Source organism: Pan paniscus, chromosome 9 (assembly GCF_029289425.2).
Source record: "Pan paniscus chromosome 9, NHGRI_mPanPan1-v2.0_pri, whole genome shotgun sequence".
Taxonomy (NCBI): domain Eukaryota; kingdom Metazoa; phylum Chordata; class Mammalia; order Primates; family Hominidae; genus Pan; species Pan paniscus.
In genome coordinates, this window is record NC_073258.2 from 49,182,342 (window position 1) to 49,205,540 (window position 23,199).

The 23,199-nt window shown below is 38.0% G+C and overlaps 1 protein-coding gene across 5 annotated transcripts in view; it reads left to right on the plus strand.

Annotated features, from left to right (window-relative positions):
* The window catches only part of CSTPP1 (centriolar satellite-associated tubulin polyglutamylase complex regulator 1), a 220,960-nt gene that overhangs the window by 40,973 nt on the left and 156,788 nt on the right, over positions 1-23,199 (plus strand). For 4 of the 5 annotated variants that reach the window (XM_034932501.3, XM_008968124.3, XM_034932500.3 and 1 more), the window contains exon 2: positions 9,927-10,029. The exons of the other annotated variant lie outside the window; for it this stretch is intronic. In XM_034932501.3, coding sequence (XP_034788392.1) covers positions 9,927-10,029 — 103 coding nt within the window. The remainder of the gene's footprint in view (positions 1-9,926; positions 10,030-23,199) is intronic. 5 annotated transcript variants of the gene reach the window in all.

Sequence of the window (23,199 nt, forward strand, 5' to 3'; positions counted from 1 at the left end):
ATGACAAACCAGGCATGGATGAGGGAGGCGCCAGCACAGCAGCGGGATGTCTTTTGATTTGCTTCTGTTATTTGCATGTCTCTCTTGTGATGTCTGTGAAATGTTTAGAATGACAAAGTTTTTAAAAGACCTGCTGACTCCGCCTGAAAAATGTGAAAAACCTCCCGTTTAGAGACCTATTATGTCCAGCTAGCCTGCATTTTCTATATCTTTTTCTTTATTTTTTATTAATGCAAACATTTGCATGAAGACAGAACCTTTGTTTCTTAAAGAGTTCATCTGCTCCTGCTGCTTACTGGCCCTGCCATGCAAGAGCACAACAGAACCTTTGTTAGGCTTTCAGCAAAGCTGTTTATGAACGGTGGCTTACTGAGGACTGCTTCCTGTGCTGTGTGCTTCCATTTTGTCTAAAAAGAAAAAAAGAAAATAGTTATTAGGAGTAAAAAGAATTTGGACTTTCTTTTATTCAAGTCCTGGATGTTGAAATGACAAGTAGCCCCCAAATTTGTGAGGAACTGGTAATTGCATCGAATGCATTTTTTCGCTTTACCTTGAACATAATGAGGCTCTTAGTAACAATAGAAGGAACAAGTGCCTTCTCATTGGAATAGAGAGAAGGAACAGTAAAAAGGCAACAGAAAGAGTAGTTGAGAACAGGACAAAAGTGGCTTCCAGTAAGAACCCTAACATTGTAATAGAATGTGTTTTGGTATTTAGTGTTTCCCACCTGGGAGGCACAGTCCTAAAGTGGTTGAGTTGAATAAAGAACAGCATCACAGTTTATAAATAGTGGATACAGTTTGTATGTTCATTAAGTAAATATTTGAATGTCTACCATGTGGAAGACACTGAATGGTCCTGAGTGTTAAAGGAAATAAAAGATAAATGAGTCATGGTGCCTATCTTTAAGGATCAGGACATCCAACAAAGAAGATAACATACGCATAACAGAAATGACTGTGTATCAAGGTAGAAAGTGCCACTGGAAATATTTAAAATAGATGTTTAGGGAGTTTGGGAAAAGGGAAGATCACTTCTGGCTGGGACAGAATCAGGGAAAGGTTCACAAAGAAGGTGGCATTTGAGTTGGGCCTGGCAGAAAAGGTAGGACTGAACATTGCAACATTCCTAAAAGTGATGAGTCAAAAATTATGTTGTTCTAGTAAAACAGATCCAAAGTATGTTTTTATAGGGTACTTTGGTGGTGTTTTTATACCATTAATTTAGATGATATGTTAAGTGTTATGAGTTTTCTGTGTAGACTAAACTGGGGCCTCTCTGTCTAGTCTATGCTGTTCCAACCATTTGCCCCATACGGTTTTTGTGCACTTTGGCCTAGGCCTTTTTGTATCTATAAATATCTACAATAGCATCCTTTACTTTCATAACAAAAATAGAAACTCAAAGGGATTATTGAGCACTATTACAGCTGTATCCCATAAACAGTATGTGGAGATAGTTCTTAGTGGGGATTTCACATGTGAGACTCTTATTTGAAAAAGAATCCCCACCTTCGTGCAGAGCCACATCAACCACAAGAGAGAGGACAGGGAATTCTAAGCCCGTGAGTTTTCAGTTACTTTAAATTAGAACTTTTCTGTATCTTTTTGTCATTAGAAAAAATGAGATCCTGTTACTGTTAGTTCAGTTGTGAATGCCAACTAATTTTTATGTAATATTTTTAATGTAAAATGCCAAGCAAATGATTAAGCTGTTGTATTAGTATCTTATTGCATTAATATCACTATTCTGTATATTCATAGTTAAATTGCATATTACCAATTAATATTAATCTGTAAATTTAATGATAATTGATAAATATATGGTTTGCCCCCAAAGGCTATACTTTTTCTTTTTTTTAAAGAGACAGGAGTCCTACTATGTTGGTCTTGAACTCCTGGGCTCAAGGGATCATCCTGCCTCAGCCTCCTGAGTAACTGGGACTACAGGCATGCATCACCATGCCCGGCTGCAAGACTACAACTCGTGCTATAGCACAATTAATTTTCACCTTGTAATTTTATTACTTCCCTGTTTGAAAACATGAGTGGCATATGATTTACTACATGTTTAGCAATTTACAGGATTTTTTTTTTTACCTATGATACTTTCTGGAAAATAGTTATGTGAATGTTTATGGCATTGACTTGATAACTATACTGCTTTATTAGTAACTATTTTTGCAAAGTTATTGCCATGACAAATATTACTTGGGTTCTTCATATGTCCCTTAGATTGTAACTGTGGGAAACTTAAGTGCTACTTAGATTTCTCTGGTGTTCAGGAAGTACATTTTGTTATGGTCAGCTAGCTGAGTGCTTTAAGTTTGAACTATGAAAATCTCCTTAAAAAAAAAAAGGACGCGGTGGCTTATGCCTGTAATCCCAGCACTTTGGGAGGCCAAGGCAGGCGGATCACCTGGGGTCAAGAGTTTGAGACCAGCCTGGCCAACATGGTGAAACCCTGTCTCTACTAAAAGTACAAAAATTAGCTGAGCATGGTGGCGGGCGCCTGTAATCCCACCTACTCAGGAGGCTGAGGCAGGAGAATCGCTTGAACCCTGGAGGTGGAGGTTGCAGTGAGCCGAGATCACGCCACTACACTCCAGCCTGGGTGACAACAGTGAGACTCCGACTTAAAATAAAAAAGATTCTGTAGTTTCTGGCACTTGAAATTGCAGGACTCCAACCTACAAATGCTGTATTATTATGAGATTTAGGCTGGAAATACTGAGGCAGTAGGATTTAAGCACTTACCCTTAATTGACATCCCAAAACTATATATAAAACAAACAAACAAACAAACAAAAAACCCCACCAGTTTTAGGAAAGAGAAGGGAAGAGGGGAGGATTAATGGTTGACCAGAGACTCTTTTGAGTGTCAAGGCACTCAGCTTTGCACAGCTATTAACCAGTCCAATACCCCTTTTGGTTGAGGGAAATAGACTTTAGTTTTTCATCCTCTACTTAACATAAAGATCTTTAGACACCTCTTGTTTTCTGGTTGTCACAGGTGATGTTAGCATATGTGTAATGCTTTGTTTGCCTCTGGCGTGTCTTTTAGTATTTGAGTTTGACTAGCCGTATAGCAGGACTTTAGTGGTTTGGATGCATAGATGCAATGTATTGCTTTTGTCTGTTTTATAATTAACAATTATAAAATAAAAGGTCATTCCTTAATTTGCAAATTTGTTCTCAGAAAGTTCTGTTTGATACATGTCATACTGCATGGCTCTTTAAAGGTGGCAGTATCGTGCAGTACAGACTGGAATATAGGATAATAGGCTTATACACTTGGAGTAGAGAAGGCCTTTTTGAATAGGACACAAAGCACACCAAAAAAAGGCCACAGATACACTATTTTGACTGTATCAACACTTAAAACTTCTGTAAAATGAAAGATACCACAGACAAGTTAAAAGAAGACCATGAAGTAGATGTATGTATTTGTGACATGTATAGAATTATCTACAAGTCAAGAAGAAGAAGAAAAAGACAACCAGAGAAGAAAATTGGCAAAGGATAAGAAATACAAATAAACATGAAAATGTGCTTAACTTTATTTGTAATCAAGAAAAGTAAAATTAAAACAACAGAGAAAAGCTATTTTCTAACTATTAAATCGGCAAAATTAAAAAGCATTAGGCCAAGGATAGTGAAAATAGATACTCATACAGCTGGTGGTGTGTAAATTGGAATAACTAATTTGTAAAAGCAATTGTCTATCTCTGGTAAACATGAAGATATCCTGTGCATCCTATGAAATGCCAATTCCATCTTGAGGTATCTACCTTAGAAAAACTCTTGCACATATATACAAGGAAACACATACAAGAATGTTCAACACAGCCCAGTTTATTATAGTGAAAACATGGAAACAACCTAAATGTTTATCAGTAGGGAAATATTTACCATTGGGAACTATCAAAAAGGTAAGTAGGTTCCATATTGTTTTATAAAAGATCTCCAGACATTGTCGATTAAAAAAAAAAAAGATGCAGAAAGGATATATCAGACACTTAAAAACAACTTAAAACATGAAAACAGAACAAGCTCACAAACTATATTTCTGTATTTTTGAAAATATGTACCCCAAACTGATAATAGTTGTTATCTATGGGAACTGGAATTAGTCTTTAGCTTTATCTGTATTGTTTGAACCTTTAAAAATTATTGTGTGTTTAACTAGAAATAAACATTTTTAAAAATTTAAAGATCATACCAATACTTTGATTTACCAATTTAAGCTTCTTAATACTATAAAGTATTAACAGGGAAGAGCCAGCAATTTCTAGATAATACAGCGTAAGATGGGGCACTTTGTAGGTTTTTGGATTTTTCTTGTTTTGCTTTCATTTTTGGTTTTGAGAGGTAGTGGGGTGAATGGAAGAATACGGGCTTTGGAGTCAAATCTAAGTTTGAATCCAAGCTCTGCCATTTATTTAGACTTTGGGCAGGTTTCTTAACCTCTCTAGTTTTTAAAAAAAATGCTATTACCTACTTCGTTGGGTTGTATAAGAATTACATGTGCTAGATTTCCTCATTTCCCCGTTCCCTTTGGTTAAGGGAAATTGGTCTAGTGTGGTCTAAGATCAAAGATGGTCTCGTATGGATGACAAAATGTTTCACAAGAACACACTATATCCTTGGACCAGGATATACCAGTAAAGATGGAGGATGTAAATAATAAATTTTAGAGGTCTATTAACTGTTTAAACCATTAAGCTATCTATTTGTACCTCACAAGATCAAATACTAGATTATGTTAGTGATTTATAAATGATATTGAACTTGAAACTTCTAAGCAGTTTACATGACAGGTTGTTGATTAACAGGTTTACTTTTTTTTTTTAATCTTAGAGAACATTTTAATTTAGTTCAGCAAACATTTATTTGTGCCATCCAGCATCTCAATCTCAAGAGGCCTCATAGACCAAAATATGTCTCAAAAGGAAGAAAGGAAAACTCTATGTATTTATCAATTTATTTATCAAACTCTGGCAAGGGGGGAAAAAGTCAGGTTTAAAGTTGAGTATATGTATATACTCCGCTTTTCACTTGTACTGCTATTGCCTATGTGTGCATCTGTTAATATCATATATAACAATTCATATGAAGATTTTTTCCAGTGAGACTTAGTTATTCTAGTATTGGGACTCTGTATTAAATAATAATTTTTAAAAAAGAGTGCTCTAACTAATGTTAAGGTGGAAATTCTAGACCCCTCAAACAAAAATTTCCAAATAGGACCCCTTATCATTTAATTGTGAAATAAACAACTAATGCTTTTATGGTATTTATGCTTGGGAAGAGAATAAAAGAAATAGTTTTGGATTTTCCCCATATAAATTAGGGCCTGCTGAGTAATTAGCAGTTAATAAGTGAATGCTTCCTACAAGTTTAAAGGTCATACCTGAAATGGGTATATGATGATGTATATTTTTATAGTTGTAGATTTTATATAGCCCAAGAATCCTTGAAGATAATCTAAACATCTTGGTTTGATGAGCAGAACTTTCAATAAGGGGGTAAGGGGCTAATATTGTTTGAGCACTTACTATGTGCCAAGCACTATTCTAAGATGATTACATAGATTATTTTATTTAATCTTCACCACAGTCTTCTGTGGTAGGTACTAGTATTGCCCAATTTTATAGAAAAGGGCAGAGAGATAAGGTAACTTATATGAAGTTACACAGTCAGTAAATGACAGAGCTAGAAATCATATCCAGGTTCAGTTGGCTCAAGAACCCATGTTCTTAACCATTGCAGTAAAAATTGTTATGCTGTTTTAATCTGTAGAGTCAGCATGTAGCAATAATAATATAATCATTAACATGTTACATTTTGCATATATTGAATGCTTTCTAAAGAAGTAGTTTATTATCAGACATATTCTTAGAATCATACCCATTTTATAGCAGGATTGACAGTGTTATAAAGAGATTACGTGATCAACATGGGGTGAGTCAACAGAACCAAGAAGTTTCTGATCCACAATTGCCTTCACTTGCTAGGTTCAAGTAAGGATCATATAGTGTTTACTTACATTTGCCTTAGATTTTTCAGTATAGCATGATGAAATTCTAAATGCTTATCTCAGACAGTGATGCTATCTGAGCAAGACATGGACAATTGGGCATTAGTGTGAATTTTAGGACACTAGAGCGTAGGTACAGGTTAGAAAACTTAATCCTCATCTTGTGGAAGTCATGGCAAAACCAAAGAGGAAAAGCCTGTCTTAAATGCTTTTCCTTTTCCAAGGGGCAGCTAAGGTGCCCAGATATCTTTGCCCTCCAGGGATGCAGGTGTGCTGTTTTTATTCTTTAATCATTCACATAAATTAAAGCCTATTCCTTTGCATTAAAAAAAATGTAAAATGACACTCTCCGTGTTTTATTGCCAGGCAAGAGCTTTGAACTTCTGTCTCATTGAAGTTTGATAAACTAAGGATTTTCCCGTGTTGGGTGGTACCCTTAACCACAGAGGGAGCATTAGACTGATAAGAGCTGCAGGTGAAGGAAACCACCAGGGCACAGCAATTAGGGAGAGCTTCGCACTTGGCTATTGGCTGGTGTAAAACTCTCTGCAGGGAGGAACTTTTCTTCTTAGCTTCTTCCCTTCACCCACACGTAAAAAGAACACCAGGGCTTTCTATTTCTACTTTGCAAACTAGGAATGGATGGGATGGTTCTTTTCAAGAAACTTTCAAATTTAGGGACAAGTTCTAACTTCACACAAATGCTGATTGGTATGAAGGTGGGGGGACAGGACAGACAGACATACACACACATAAATTCATGTGGACCCAAATGGACCATATCTCTCAGGTGATTTTACTATCAACATACATTCCTGCCTTTGTGCACTGTGTAAAATAAAGATAATTTTTACTTCCATAACTGATTATAAAGTGTTAATGGTGAGGCAACGTGTTAAGAGAATGGGTTCTTGTATCAGGTAAACCTTGGTTCAAATCTTGGCTTCTCTTCCCATTAGCTGTGTAAATTATTTTAATTTTGTAAGTCTCAGTTCTCCCACTTGTAAAAATAGAAGTCTAAGAATAACTACTATAGGATTGTATTTGGAAGAAATAGAATAAAGCATGTGAAACAATTAGTACAGTACTGTATCTGTCACATTGTTGTTTAATAAATTGTGCAAGTACTCAAAAATGGTAGCTGTTATTATTTGTAATATGAAACTAAATATCTGATTGGTAGATAAATGTTAAACATGCATGGTCCAATATATTTCTTTCTTTCCTTTTTTATATTTTTGGTATAAAGTCTATTTTCTTGAAAATTCCTGCTTTTTTTTTCTAGAAGGACAAAAGTACTTTGATTTTTACTGCTCTGAAAATATTTATCCCGTAAAAAGCTTTCACATTAACTTTGAGTCCCTGGAGCTAGGGAGGAGAAGCAGCAGGATTTGCTATTAAGTAGAGCTCTTTCATTTCTACCATCAAAAAGAAAAAAAAAAAAATCCTGTGCTAGCCTTAGGTAGAGCTAAGTCATAAAAGGCCATATAGCCTGAGGAAGGACTCTTTTTATAAGATCAGGATAAACCGATAGAAGAAAGGAAGAGAACACAGAGGTGAAAATGCAGCTGATTTTAATGTTTCCCTGGCCATTTTCCCTCCCAATTTAATATACACCTAATTATAATTATTATATTTTGAAAACAATGCCAGAAATTGGCAGGTATTATCTCACAGCTTCACTCTTAGTTTTGGCCGTTTCTTAAAGAAACAGTTTTCTAGTTGGATGAACTGTTGAGTTGAGGCACTGATTTTGTTTTCACCTCTTTTTGGGTGGGGTTGGGGGTGGGCAGTCAGGGTTTGCAGTGGTTTATAGTTGTTAGTTTTGGGAAGCACTCATTTAGATAGAATGAGTCACAGAATGTAAACAGGTCATCCATCTGGACTTTAGGCTGCTGGGAACGTGGTGAAACCTTAGGTCACCGCGATCATTATGGTCAAATGAAGACTTTTGGGCTCAGGTTGGCAGATAAACTTACTTGTTTTATGAGCCTCACTAGACTACCAGGACTTCAGAAATAGTTTTTTGAAATACCAATATTTATAAATTTTAGGTAATTCCATCATATTTTCCTGAGGAATGAAACTGTGAAAGAAGTAAATGTCTACTTTGGCAGCAACTTCATAGAATTGCTTTTTGGAAGGATATTCATCACTTTGGGGTTTTTTGTTCTCACTGCTCCAGATGAAAGTATTTTTCTGAATTTTTTATGGTAAATGTGGACACTGAATTGGAAGCTTCTATGTAAAGTTTGTCAGGAAACCTCTGTCATACCTAAGGATAAAATTCAGAGAAAGGGAAGAAGTATTTGAGTACCTGACATCTAAGAAGTTCTGGCCTATGTTGTTTACTGAGTAAACTCCCAATAACGCTTTGAGACAGGCTTTTAAGGAAACATGTTATCAATCACGTACTATGTACCAAACACATAGTGGTGTTTTACCTGTATTATCTTATTTATTTCTCATAACCCTATAATGTAAGTACCATTATTATCCCCATTTTACCATGAAGAATAGGCTTGAAGAATAATTTGTTTATGGTCACATAACTAGGAAGCGACAGAGCTGAGAATGGAGCTCTCAACTCTCTGTAATCCAAAGCCCAGGTTCTTAACCAGTGATTCTTAAACTTAAGAGTACATAAGAAGCATCAGGAGTACTTGTTAAAAATTACTGGGCTGTAGTAAAAAATGTAAGGTCACTAAATCTGGGACAGTGCCAGACTATAAATCTGTGTTTTAAACGGCATCCCAGGGGATTCAGATCAAGAAATTGATTGACCATATTTTGAGAAACATAGTTAAATTATATTGCTTTCCACACTTGATAAAGAAGAAAACAGGTGTAGACTAAGTAACTATCCAAGATTAAGCTACCAAGACAGAGCCATGATTCAAACTCAGGTCTGTCTCACTCTAATACTCATACTTTTTATTATACGCCCATGATTAACTCACACATTTCCAAGTCACAACAAATGCAGAAAACATGACATCTAATAAACCAAGCCAGATAGATTTCATGGTCTTGTTATTTACCAAAGTTAATAACTTATATATACACCAGTACGAAAATTTTCATGGTCCTTAAACCTTTCCAGTGACTTTTTTTTTTTCTAATTTAAATTAACTGAGTTTTCTTTTTTTTCTGTTCTGAAATGAAGTCTGGCTCTGTCGCCCAGGCTGGAGTGCAATGGCATGATCTTGGCTCACTGCAATCTCCACCTCCCAGGTTCAAGCAATTCCCCTGCCGCAGCTTCCTGAGTAGCTGGGATTACTAGCTACTCAGGAGGTAGCCACTGCATCTGGCTAATTTTTGTATTATTGGTAGAGACAGGTTTTCACCATGTTGCCAAGCTGGTCTCGAACTCCTGACCTCAAGTGATCCACCCGCCTCAGCCTCCCAAAATGCTGGGATTACAGGCGTGAGCCACTGTGCCTGGCCAGAGTTTTCTTTACAATCATACCATCCATGCTTCAAGCATGGAATTACTAACTCCCTGGGATAAGTTTCTGATGCAGAAATGGAAAAGAATAGAAGGAGGTAGAAAGAAAAGAACTTCCAGGTGTATCTGCTGAATGGTGCTAAATCTCCTCTTCAACCCACCCTTGTGATTGAGATGAAGAATGAAGGGTTGATGCTAATACTAACAGCCAGTCAAATGGCAATTGGTCATGTTCACATCATCTCCCAATCTATCCTTTGAGACTATAGCTCAGTTAGGGTCAGCAAGTTTGCTTTGCCTATTCCAGTCCACTGATGAAGTGCCATCAGACAGAGCCAACACCTGGATTGCCTTACACATGACCTCCTACTAGGATTGGGATCATTCTTTTTAAAATCTTTCTCTCATTTTCTCTTTCTCTCTTGCTATTTGATTGCAGCTCAGCGACATGTCCTCACCTACATGGAGGATGCAGTGTGCCAGCTGCTAGAAAACAGGGAAGATATTAGCCAATATGGAATTGCCAGGTTCTTCACTGAATAGTAAGTACATGAATGTTGTACTAATACAGTGAACCCAGAGGAGGCGCTTGGAAGCAGGCAGGATACTTGAGGAACAGAGCAGGACAATGCTGATTAGGTAGTGGCAGTGAATGTTTAGTTTTGGTAGGTTGGTTGTGGGCCGCCCAAACATGTTTTGGAGCATGCCTTTGGTGCAGCTAGTTTTGTCCAGTGATGTCTCATGAATAGTTTTGATTACAGTAGCTTAACAACTGCGTGTTTGATCTATTAGATCTATTTCTGTAGGTTTCTCTTTTAACTTTCTCCTTTATTCAAAATATTCACTTTGATTTCCTTTCGCTGGTGTTCATCTAGCCTGCTTTTTTTCATGGCTGGCTTTTCTCATGGAATCTAGGCTAATGTTCGTCTGCAGTTTTCTTTCTACAGGATGCTGTGCCAATCACTTAATGATTTAAGTGTATTTCTAATCAGCAAAGTGAAGAGACAACCCACAGAATGGGAGAAAATATTTGCAAACTACCCATCTGACAAGGGATTAATAACCAGAATATATAAGGAGCTCAAATATCTCTATAGGAAAACATCCAATAATCCCATCAAAAAATGGACAAAAGATGCTGCTATAAAGACACATGCACATGTATGTGCTATTCACGATAGCAAAGACTTGGAACCAACCCAAATGTCCGTCAATGATAGACTGGGTTAAGAAAATGGGCACATATACACCATGGAATACTATGCAGCCATAAAAAAGGATGAGATCATGTCCTTTGTAGGGACATGGATGAAGCTGGAAACCATCACTCTGAGCAAACTGTCACAAGGAGAGAAAACCAAACACCACATGTGCTCCCATGTTCATGTCCATGAATGCTCAATGTTTAGCTCCCACTTGTAAGTGAGAACATGTGGTATTTGGTTTTCTGTACCTACATTAATTCACTTAGGATATGGCCTCTAGCTCCATCCATGTTGCTACAAAGGACATGATTTCATTCTTTTTTATGGCTGCATAGTACTCCATGGTATATATGTACCATATTTTCTTTATCCAGTTCACCTTGATGGGCACCTAGGTTGACTCCATGTCTTTGCTATTGTGAATAGTGCAGCAATGAATGTACGAGTGCATGGGGAGAATGATGTATTTTCCTTTGGCATACCCACTAATGAATGGGACTGCCGAGTCAAATCGTAGCTCTGTTTTAAGTTCTTTGAGAAATCTCCAAACTCATTTCCACAGTAGCTGAATTAATTTACATTCCCACCAACAGTGTATAAGCATCCTCTTTTCTCAGCAGCCTTGCCAGCATCTGTGTTTTTTTTTTTTTTTTGACTTTTTAATAATAGTCATTCTGACTGGCATGAGATGGTATCTCACTGTGGTTTTGATTTGCATTTCTCTGATGATGAGTGATAATGAGCATTTTTTCATATGTTTCTTGGCCACTTATATATCTTCTTTTGAGAAAATGTCTGTTCATGTCCTTTGACCATTTTTAAATGGGATTATTTCGTTTTTGCTTCTTAAGTTCCTTATAGATTCTGGATATTAGACCTTTGTTGGATGCATAGTTTGTGAATATTTTTTCCCATTCTGTAGGTTGTCTATTGATAGTTTCTTTTGCTGTGCAGAAGCTTTTTAGTTTAATTAGGTCCCACTTGTCAATTTTTGTTTTTGTTGCAATTGCTTTTGGGGACTTGGCCAAGAATTATTTGCCAAGGCTGATGTTGAGAAGGATATTTCCTAGGTTTTCTTCTAGGATTTTTATAGTTTGAGATCTTACATTTAAATCTTTAATCTATCTTGAATTAATTTTTGTATATAGTGAAAGGTAAGGGTCCAGTTTCATTCTTCTGCATATGGCTAGCCAGTTATCCCAGCACCATTTATTAAACAGGGAGTCCTTTCCCCAGTGCTTGTTTTTGTCAGCCTTGTCAAAGATAAGATTGTTTTAAGTGTGTGCTTTATTTTTGAGTTTTCTGTACTTTCCATTGGTCTATGTTTCTGTTTTTGTACCGGTACCATGCAAAACGCAATCTTCATGAAAGGATGTGCTAGAGAAATACATATGCCATCACATATTTATATAATCATTTGGATTCTCTTTCCTTTTCTTCTGGTTTTTGGGAACATTCTAAGAAAGGAACGTAATCCTTATAGGCTTCCATTTAAGTGAATCTTGAACTCAAGTTCATCTTTCTTGAACATAGTTTTGTTTTTTTTTTTTTCCTTTCTGTTCTCCAGAGGCTCCTTGGAGATCAGACAGCTATTCAAATGGCCTCACCTTGGGTTTCTGTTAGGGGAATACTTGAGATTCCCTAGCTCTTTTGCTGAACTCTAAAGTTCTTTTCAATGAAATCTAGATTTTTTATGGATTGGCATTTAGGTTCGTTGGAAAAAGAAGCTTTCTGGGAGTAAAGTTGTTCCTTTCACCCAGTCTTCTAAAGGAGGATGAAGTAGAGAAAGGAATTTTATTTGTTCTCATGATGTGGGCTGGAGCAAATGAGGTGGGCAGGGAATAAAGACTGAGATTGAATAGCCTTGCTTGCTTTTACAGAACAGACAAGTGAACTGACAAGCCTACGGGTCAAGTTTCTATACCATTTAATCTGTACCAGCACTCTTGAGGCTCCTTGCCAAGTGAAATATGACTCTTCTGGGGGTAATGCTTCTTCCTGGCTTTTTTCATTTTACTCCCCTCCCCATCTCTGTTACAAGTCTTTTCCCTATTACACTGGTTGCTTGAAGGTAGGCATCATTTAAAATTTTTTTTGAGGCAGAGTCTCCCTCTGTTGCCCAGGCCGGAGTGCAGTGGTGCAATCTTGGCTCACTGCAACCTCCGTCTCCCGGGTTCCAGAGATTCTCCCGCCTCAGCCTCCCGAGTAGCTGGGATTACAGGCACCCGCCACCATACCTGGCTAATTTTTGTATTTTTAGTAGAGACGGGGTTTCACCGTGTTAGCCAGGCTTGTCTTGAACTCCTGGCCTCAAGTGATCTGCCCGCCTTGGCATCCCAAAGTGTTGGGATTATAGGTGTGAGCCATTTGTGCCCGGCCTCATTTATTCTTCATCTTTGCATTCCTGGTACTTGGCATGATGCTTTGCATATAATAGATGTTAGCTAAATATTTATTGAATCAACAGCAGTATCTATATTTTAAGTTATTGAATACTATCTACTCTTCTAGATTTTGTTATAATAAGGACTACTTTCTTGTTTTTTCCTCCCTTTCTTTTTTTATTTTATTTATTATTATTTTTTATTATACTTTAAGTTCTAGGGTATATGTGCACAACATGGAGGTTTGTTACATATGTATACATGTGCCATGTTGGTGTGCTGCACCCATTAACTTGTCATTTACATTAGGTATATCTACTAATGCTATCCCTTCCCCCTCCCCCCACCCCAAGACAGGCCCCAGTGTGTGATGTTTCCCATCCTGTGTCCAAGTGTTTTCATTGTTCAATGCTCACCTATGAGTGAGAACATGTGGTGTTTGGTTTTCTCTCCTTGTGACAGTTTGCTCAGAGTGATGGTTTCCAGCTTCATCCATGTCCCTACAAAGGACATGATCTCATCCTTTTTTATGGCTGCATAGTATTCCATGGTGTATATGTGCCCATTTTCTTAACCCAGTCTATCATTGATGGACATTTGGGTTGGTTCCAAGTCTTTGCTATCGTGAATAGTGCCACAATAAACATACATGTGCATGTGTCTTTATAGCAGCATGATTTATAATCCTTTGGGTATATACCCAGTAATGGGATGGCTGGGTCAAATGGTATTTCTAGTTCTAGATCCTTGAGGAATCGCCACCTGTCTTCCATAATGGTTGAACTAGTTTACAGTCCCACCAACAGTGTAAAAATGTTCCTATTTCTCCACATCCTCTCCAGCACCTGTTGTTTCCTGACTTTTTAATGATCACCATTCTAACTGGTGTGAAATGGTATCTCATTGTGGTTTTGATTTGCGTTTCTCTGATGGCCAGTGATGATGAGCATTTTTTCATGTGTCTGTTGGCTGCATAAATGTCTTCTTTTGAGAAGTGTCTGTTCGTATCCTTTGCCCACTTTTTGATGGGGTTGTTTGATTTTTTCTTGTAAATTTGTTGAAGTTCTTTGTAGATTCTGGATAGCAGCCCTTTGTCAGATGGGTAGATTGCAGAAATTTTCTCCCATTCTGTAGGTCACCTGTTCACTCTGATGGTAGTTTCTTTTGCAGTGCAGAAGCTCTTTAGTTTAATTATACCCCATTTCTCAGTTTTGGCTTTTGTTGCCATTGCTTTTGGTGTTTTAGACGTGAAGAAGTCCTTGCCCATGCCTGTCCTGAATGGTATTGCCTAGGTTTTCTTTTCTTTTTTTTTTTTTTGCCTAGGTTTTCTTCTAGGGTTTTTATGGTTTTAGGTCTGACATTTAAGTCTTTAATTCATCTTGAATTAATTTTTGTATAAGGTGTACGGAAGGGATCCAGTTTCAGCTTTCTACATATGGCTAGCCAGTTTTCCCAGAACCATTTATTAAATAGGGAATCCTTTCCCCATTTCTTGTTTTTGTCAGGTTTGTCAAAGATCAGATGGTTGTAGATGTGTGGTATTATTTCTGAGGGCTCTGTTCTGTTCCATTGGTCTATATCTCTGTTTTGGTACCAGTACCATGCTGTTTTGGTTACTGTAGCCTTGTAGTATAGTTTGAAGTCAGATAGCATGATGTCTCCAGCTTTGTTCTTTTGGCTTAGGATTGTCTTGGAAATGAGGGCTCTTTTTTGGTTCCATGTGTACTTTAAAGTAGTTTTTTCCAATTCTGTGAAGAAAGTCATTGGTAGCTTGATGGGAATGGCATTGAATCTATAAATTACCTTGGGCAGTATGGCCATTTTCACGGTATTGATTCTTCCCATCCATGAGCATGGAATGTTCTTCCATTTGTTTGTGTCCTCTTTTATTTCCTTGAGCAGTGGTTTGTAATTCTCCTTGAAGAGGTCCTTCGCATCCCTTGTAAGTTGGATTCCTGGGTATTTTATTCTCTTTGAAGTAATTGTGAATGGGCGTTCACTCATGATTTTGCTCTCAGTTTGTCTGTTATTGGTGTATAGGAATGCTTGTGATTTTTGCACATTGATTTTGTATCCTGAGACTTTGCTGAAGTTGCTTATCAGCTTAAGGAGATTTTGGGCTGAGATGATGGGGTTTTCTAAATATACAATCATGTCATCTGCAAAGAGGGACAATTTGACTTCCTCTTTTCCTAATTGAATACCCTTTATTTCTTTCTCTTGCCTGATTGCCCTAGCCAGAACTTCCAACACTATGTTGAATAAGAGTGTTGAGAGAGGGCATCCCTGTCTTGTGCCAGTTTTCAAAGGGAATGCTTCCAGCTTTTGCCCATTCAGTATGATATTGGCTGTGGGATTGTCACGAATAGCTCATTATTTTGAGATACACCCCATCAATACCTGATTTATTGAGAGTTTTTAGCAGGAAGGGCTGTTGAATTTTGTCAAAGGCCTTTTCTGCATCTATTGAGATAATCATGTGGTTTTTGTCTTTGGTTCTGTTTGTATGATGGATTACATTTATTGATTTGTGTATGTTGAACCAGTCTTGCATCCCAGGGATGAAGCCCACTTGATCATGGTGGATAAGCTTTTTGATGTGCTACTGGATTCAGTTTGCCAGTATTTTATTGAGGATTTTTGCATCAATGTTCATCAGGGATATTGGTCTAAAATTCTCTTTTTTTGTTATGTCTCTGCCAGGCTTTGGTATCAGGATGATGCTGGCCTCATAAAATGAGTTAGGGAGGATTCCCTCTTTTTCTATTGATTGGAATAGTTTCAGAAGGAATGGTACCAGCTCCTCTTTGTACCTCTGGTAGAATTCAGCTGTGAATCCATCTGGTCCTGGACTTCTTTTGGTTGGTAGGCTATTAATTATTGCCTTAATTTCAGAGCCTGTTATTGGTCTACTCAGGGATTCAACTTCTTCCTGGTTTAGTCTTGGGAGAGTGTATGTGTCCAGGAATTTATCCATTTCTTCTAGATTTTCTAGTTTATTTGCGTAGAGGTGTTTATAGCATTCTCTGATGGTAGTTTGTATTTCTGTGGGATCAGTGGTAATATCCCCTTTATCATTTTTTATTGCGTCTATTTGATTCTTCTCTCTTTTCTTCTTTATTAGTCTTGCTAGCGGTCTATCAATTTTGTTGATCTTTTCAAAAAACCAGCTCCTGGATTCATTGATTTTTTGAAAGTTTTTTTGTGTCTCTATCTCCTTCAGTTCTGCTCTGATCTTAGTTATTTCTTGCCTTCTGCTAGCTTTTGAATTTGTTTGCTCTTGCTTCTTTAGTTCTTTTAATTGTGATGTTAGGGTGTCAGTTTTAGATCTTTCCTGCTTTCCCTTGTGGGCATTTATTGCTATCAATTTCCCTCTACACACTGCTTTAAATGTGTCCCAGAGATTCTGGTATGTTGTGTCTTTGTTCTCGTTGGTTTCAAAGAACATCTTTATTTCTGCCTTCATTTCATTATGTACCCAGTAGTCATTCAGGAGCAAGTTGTTCAGTTTCCATGTAGTTGATTGGTTTTGAGAGAGTTTCTTCATCCTGAGTTCTAGTTTGATTGCACTGTGGTCTGAGAGTTTGTTATAATTTCTGGTCTTTTACATTTGCTGAGGAGTGCTTTACTACCAACTATGTGGTCAATTTTGGAATAAGTGTGATGTGGTGCTGAGTAGAATGTATATTCTGTTGATATGGGGTGGAGAGTTCTGTAGATGTCTACTAGGTCTGCTTGGTGCAGAGCTGAGTTCAATTCCTGGATATCCTTGTTAACTTTCTGTCTCGTTGATCTGTCATATGTTGACAGTGGGGTGTTAAAGTCTCCCATTATTATTGTGTGGGAGTCTAAGTCTCTTTGTAGGTCTCTAAGGACTTGCTTTATGAATCTGGGTGCTCCTGTATTGGGTGCGTATATATTTAGGATAGTTAGCTCTTCTTGTTGAATTGATCCCTTTACCATTATGTAATGGCCTTCTTTGTCTCTTTTGATCTTTGTTGGTTTAAAGTCTGTTTAATCAAAGACTAGGATTGCAACCCCTGCTTTTTTTTGTTTTCCATTTGCATGGTAGATCTTCCTCCATCTCTTTATTTTGAGCCTATGTGTGTCTCTGCATGTGAGATGGGTCTCCTGAATATAGCACACTGATGGGTCTTGACTCTTTATCCAATTTGCCAGTCTGTGTCTTTTAATTGGAGCATTTAGCCCATTTACATTTAAGGTTAATATTGTTAATGTGTGAATTCGATCCTGTCATTATGATGTTAGCTGATTATTTTGCTCTTTAGTTGATGCAGTTTCTTCCTAGCATTGATGGTCTTTACAATTTGGCATGTTTTTGCAGTGGCTGGTACTGGTTTTTCCTTTCCATGTTTAGTGCTTCCTTCAGGGGCTCGCCTGGTGGTGACAAAATCTCTCAGCATTTGCTTGTCTGTAAAGGATTTTATTTCTCCTTCACTTATGAAGCTTAGTTTGGCTCAATATGAAATTCTGGGTTGAAAATTCTTTTCTTTAAGAATGTTGAATGTTGGCCCCCACTCTCTTCTGGCTTGTAGAGTTTCTGCCGAGAGATCCGCTGTTAGTCTGATGGGCTTCCCTTTGTGGGTAACCCGACCTTTCCCTCTGGCTGTCCTTAACATTTTTTCCTTCATTTCAGCTTTGATGAATCTGACAATTTTGTGTCTTGGAGTTGCTCTTCTCGAGGAGTATCTTTGTGGTGTTCTCTGTATTTCCTGAATTTGAATGTTGGCTTTCCTCGCTAGGTTGGGGAAGTTCTCCTGGATAATATCCTGAAGAGTGTTTTCCAACTTGGTTCCGTTCTCCGCATTACTTTCAGGTACACCAATCAGATGTAGATTTGGTCTTTTCACATAGTCCCATATTTCTTGGAGGCTTTGTTCGTTTCTTTTTACTCTTTTTTCTCTAAACTTCTCTTCTTGCTTCATTTCATTCATTTGATCTTCAATCACTCTTACCCTTTTTTCCAGTTGATCAAATCGGCTACTGAAGCTTGTGTGTGCGTCACATAGTTCTTGTGCCATGGTTTTCAGCTCCATCAGGTCATTTAAGGTCTTCTCTACACTGGTTATTCTAGTTAGCCATTCGTCTAATCATTTTTCAAGGTTTTTAGCTTCTTTGCGATGGATTCAGACATCCTCCTTTAGCTCGGAGAAGTTTGTTATTACCGATCGTCTGAAGCCTTCTTCTCTCAACTCGTCAAAGTCGTTCTCCGTCCAGCTTTCCTCTGTTGCTGGCGAGGATCTGCGTTTCTTTGGAGAAGAGGCACTCTGATTTTTAGAATTTTCAGCTTTTCTGCTCTGGTTTCTCCCCATCTTTGTGGTTTTATCTACCTTTGGTCTTTGATGATGGTGATGTACAGATGGGGTTTTGGTGTGGATGCCCTTTCTGTTTGTTAGTTTTCCTTCTAACAGACAGGACCCTCAGCTGCAGGTCTGTTGGAGTTTGTTGGAGGTCCACTCCAGACCCTGTTTGCCTGGGTATCACCAGCGGAGGCTGCAGAACCGCAAATATTGCAGAGGGGCAAATGTAGTTGCCTGATCGTTCCTCTGGAAGCTTTGTCTCAGAGGGGCACCCAGCCGTATGAGGTGTCAGTCGGCCCCTACTGGGAGGTGCTTACCAGTTAGGCTACTCGGGGGTCAGGGACCCACTTGAGGAGGCAGTCTTTCCATTCTCAGATCTCAAACTCTGTGCTGGGAAATCCATTACCCTCTTCAAAGCTCAGTTGGAAATGCAGAAATCACCCGTCTTCTGCGTCGCTCACGCTGGGAGCTGTAGACTGGAGCTGTTCCTATTCGGCCATCTTGGAACCTCCCCTTTTCCTCCCTTTCTTGATTCTTTTTGGTAAAGCTCTATATTCTGCCATTTTAGAAGCTGTATACTGTGCGCCTTGCACTCCAAAAGTGAATTCCACTTGTTCTGTGTAGCCAATGCTGAGCTGTAGTGAACCAACAGTAAGGCTGACTGTAGGCAGCTTTTATCTACCAACACACTGTTGCAAAAAAATCGTAAGATTTTCTACAGTGCTGATAGAAATGTACTTGCCAAGCAGGCTGTTTCTTGTCCCCAGAAAGCTGAAATTTACATAATATACGAGTGACACATACCTGACACTTCCATAAGTCTATGACACCAGATTGGCCTGAGGTAAATTATTCTAAGAAGTGAAAAGTAAACCAGCTCCAGAAACTTTTGGGTTTTCTTTTTTTTTGAAGACCTGAAAGGTGTGGATGTATGACAGAATGGGAAGTAGTGTAAGTATAATTTGGTAGACAAGGAGACCTGGATGATGGAAGCTCCTGAGTTTACTTTGTGAATTTGATTTAGTTAGTGAAAATCCTTCACTTTCAGGCTTCAGTTTTTTTGTTTTGTTTTGTTTTTTGAGATGGAGTCTTGCTCTGTCGCCCAGGCTGGGGTGCAGTGGTGCGATCTCGGCTCACCGCAAGCTCCGCCTCTCAGGTTCACGACATTCTCCCGCCTCAGCCTCCCGAGTATCTGGGACTACAGGTGCCCGCCACATGCCCGGCTAATTTTTGTTTTTTGTATTTTTAGTAGAGAGGGGGCTTCACCGTGTTAGCCAGGATGGTCTCGATTTCCTGACCTTGTGATCCGCCTGCCTCGGCCTTCCAAAGTGCTGGGATTACAGGTGTGAGCCACCGCGCCTGCCCTCAGGCTTCAGTTTTGTATTGATTAATAAGAGAAACATAGTGAAGTGGAAAGAGCACTACCCTAGAAGGAAAAAGAGCTGCTTATTCTTCTAAGTCCTCACTCTATAACCCTGGGCAAATTTCTGAAATATGGGCTTCAGTTGCCTCATCTTTGAAGTGGGTTTAATAAAGCCTTACATGATAATAATAATAATAATATAATAATTATATATTATAACATGCAGTTTTTACTAAACTAATACCATGTCTCAGCTACTACAATTCTTTGAGATGGGTACTATTATTATTGTTATCTCTGTTTTATAGAGGAGGAAGTGGATGCTCAGAAAGGTTAAAATAGCTTCTTCAAGTTCACAAGCTGTTAAGTGACAGACTCAGGAATCAAGCCTCATCTGCAGTATTATAGAGTCCACTGTTCTCTACTGCCTCCAAGCCACTTTACTGCTTAATGTTGCTAGAGGGCTAACCAGATCATATTTGGAGGTTTCTTCTAGCTATAATTTCTACTATTTTTGAATTCTCCCTTATGAACTATACTTTGCGAGCTTATCACACAGCCTTAGCTGGTGACCTCAGTTTACTGCCATTTAAATGTTTAATATGGCCTTTTGGGGGATGCAACTAGAGCTGACTATAAAGAGCAGGAAGCATGATTTTCAAAAATATGTTAACGGTATCCTTCCATCTTACAGTTTCGAGTTCACATCTTGAGACTTTCATATATTTAGCCGTGGGTGATTTACCTTTAAACAGTGATAAAAGTACTCCTTGAAATTGTATTTGGAAGGCTTCTCTTCTGATTTTCTTCTCTGGGTCTGCTTGCCCTCTCACCTATGCTGTCTGTCACTCCTTGGTTGTTGGTGTTTTCAAACAAGTCCATGACTGTTCCAGCAAATCTGGATAAACTGTAAAACACAAGTGGCTGAACAGTACTTTGTGTATGTCTGCAAGACCATGAGCTCTGTAGATCATATTCCTCTGGACACTCTTGAAAGACGGATACTAAATGCCAGAGGATTTTCTTTTATGTTGTATGTAACCTCTACCTCTGAATGTTGTCCTTCAACCAGTGGAAGGTAAAAGAAATTAATATTTAGAGGTGCTACTCTAAGAATAGGCCAAATGTCAGCGCTGGGTCAGGACCTCTGAAGAAATACATCCAAGAAAATGGGCAAGAGTAGCTCTAACTTAGAAACCACAGCAGAGTGTGACCAGATTCTTGTGGTAAAGATAAAATGAGAAATGTGGCTTTTTGAGACATTGGAAAATAATGATGAGAGAAAAACAGGATGAAATCTGAGAATTTGTATCAGAATTGGGAACCATTCTTCACAGGCTAAATTGATAGTTCCAACACTATGGCATCAGGGAGCTTGACTTCCACATACTAATATAGAAAAGAATAATATTCTGTGGTCTTGGTTGGTGGGCCCAGGAGAGCTTGCTTTTATGATCAAGTGTCTTGTTTTCGTTTTTTAAAGGATGATTTTAGTTTTTTGGTGAAGTTTTTATGATGACTGTTTTGGTTGAAAGGGAAAGAAGTACACAGACTACCTTTGGTTTATTTTAAGGATACATGAGAATATGCAGCATTCATTTGTGAATTATTCATTCACAAATTACTTTTGGGCACCTACTCTGTGCCTGTGTGTACTATGCAATGGGAATAGAGCAGTGAGCAAGACAAATAAGGTACCTATCTTTATGAACCTAGTGTTTTAATGAGGGCAATAATCAATAAACAAGCAAACTGATGGGGATGAGAATAGCTAATAGTTAATAAACACTGTGTGCTAGGCACTGTTCTAAGCATATAATATCCATTATTTTATTTAATCTTCACAGTTCTATATAAACAGGGTATTAGTATTATCCTCATTTTACTCATAAGGAAATTCAGGCGCATAAAAGTAACATTCTCATGGTTACACAGCTGGTAACTGTAACAAGACAAATAACAAGAAAACAGCCAGAGTAAGGTAATATATAGTATGGACAGGGAAGTCCTCTTGGAAGAGATGACGATTGAGAGCTCATCCCATCAGAGAGCCAATAACTTAGCTCAGAGGGTGATGTACCTTTTCTTTGTCCACCTTGATTATCTAAGTAAGCTTCCTGTGTCCAAAAATGATCATTTGATTGATTTTATTTGTTGCTACTGAGAATGGAGTACCCTTACTAGGCAGTGTTCTTAGGATCCCCTCATGGGTAATTGGCCTCCCTCATGCTCTGCTCCTATTTAACCAGTGAAAGTAAATAAAATAATTCATCATCAAAAGTATTTGTGTTCTACACTACATAGTATAAATATGGAGATGGAAATCTTTGTCAGTTTTTAGAAAAGGAGCATTAATAATTTCATTTTGATACATGTTAATCATCAGAATTAATTTTGATTCAAATAAATCCGTAAAATATGAACTTCATTAATTCATCCTTGGAGAAAAAAAGAGATTCCAATAGTGCATACCTGTTTTTTTTTTTCTTTTTTCTTTTCTTTTACTTTAAGTTCTGGGATACATGTGTAGAACGTGCAGGTTTGTTACATAGGTAATAGTGCATATTCCTAAATAACTTAAAACGTAACTCTAATGAAAACAATCCATGATTATAAAATATGTATCATTTCTTGTTATTTTTTTTTTCAGACAGGTGCTTTAAGCCCTGTGAAAAGATGACCCACTTCTTTCCTACATAATCTATAACAATCAGGGCATAAACATTCATTCTAAAGGTGACAGATTTTTTAAGGATCATTCACCATCTAGAGTTTAAATAATGCTGTTTGGGGTTCTTCTTGTGTCCATGGTAACAGAGGAGCAGGTGTGAGGCAACAAGAAGCACATCAGAACAAACCAAGACTTCACTGATTTCCAGGCTTGTAGCTCTGAATGAGAGATGGACCTGAGACTTCTTTGGGCCATTTCTGCTCATGTTTTCTCTACTTATTTACGTTAAATTGAGCCAAAATGTGGTGTGGTAAAGTAATGGTGACTAATCCTATTATAGACTTCTTCAAAAGGGGTAATGCTTCCCCCTTTACCCACCCCCTCCCCTGACTTTTTTCCATAGTTCAGTTCTTAGCTGTTAAACATTGTAACAGAAAATTACCCGTTTCTCATTGTCAGCATCTGGTTTCCCACAGACTCAGATAATTGTCAGGAAGAGATTTGCCTTCAGTTAAAGCAACCCTATCCCCACTGTTACTAGGCCAGGCACCTCTGTTAGACCATCATAGAACCAAATCTATAGAGGATTCTTTCTGGCTCTTTTCTGTATTACTAGAGGTATGCTATAGCAAAAAGACTGCAGGGAGCCATGGTGGTGAGTTAAGAGTCAAAATCTGTTTTGAAACTTAAAAATCCAGGGTCATTGAGGATGCAAGAAGTTGCCTGTTTTTGTAGAATCCATCTCACTTCTTCAGTCCCTTTGTATTA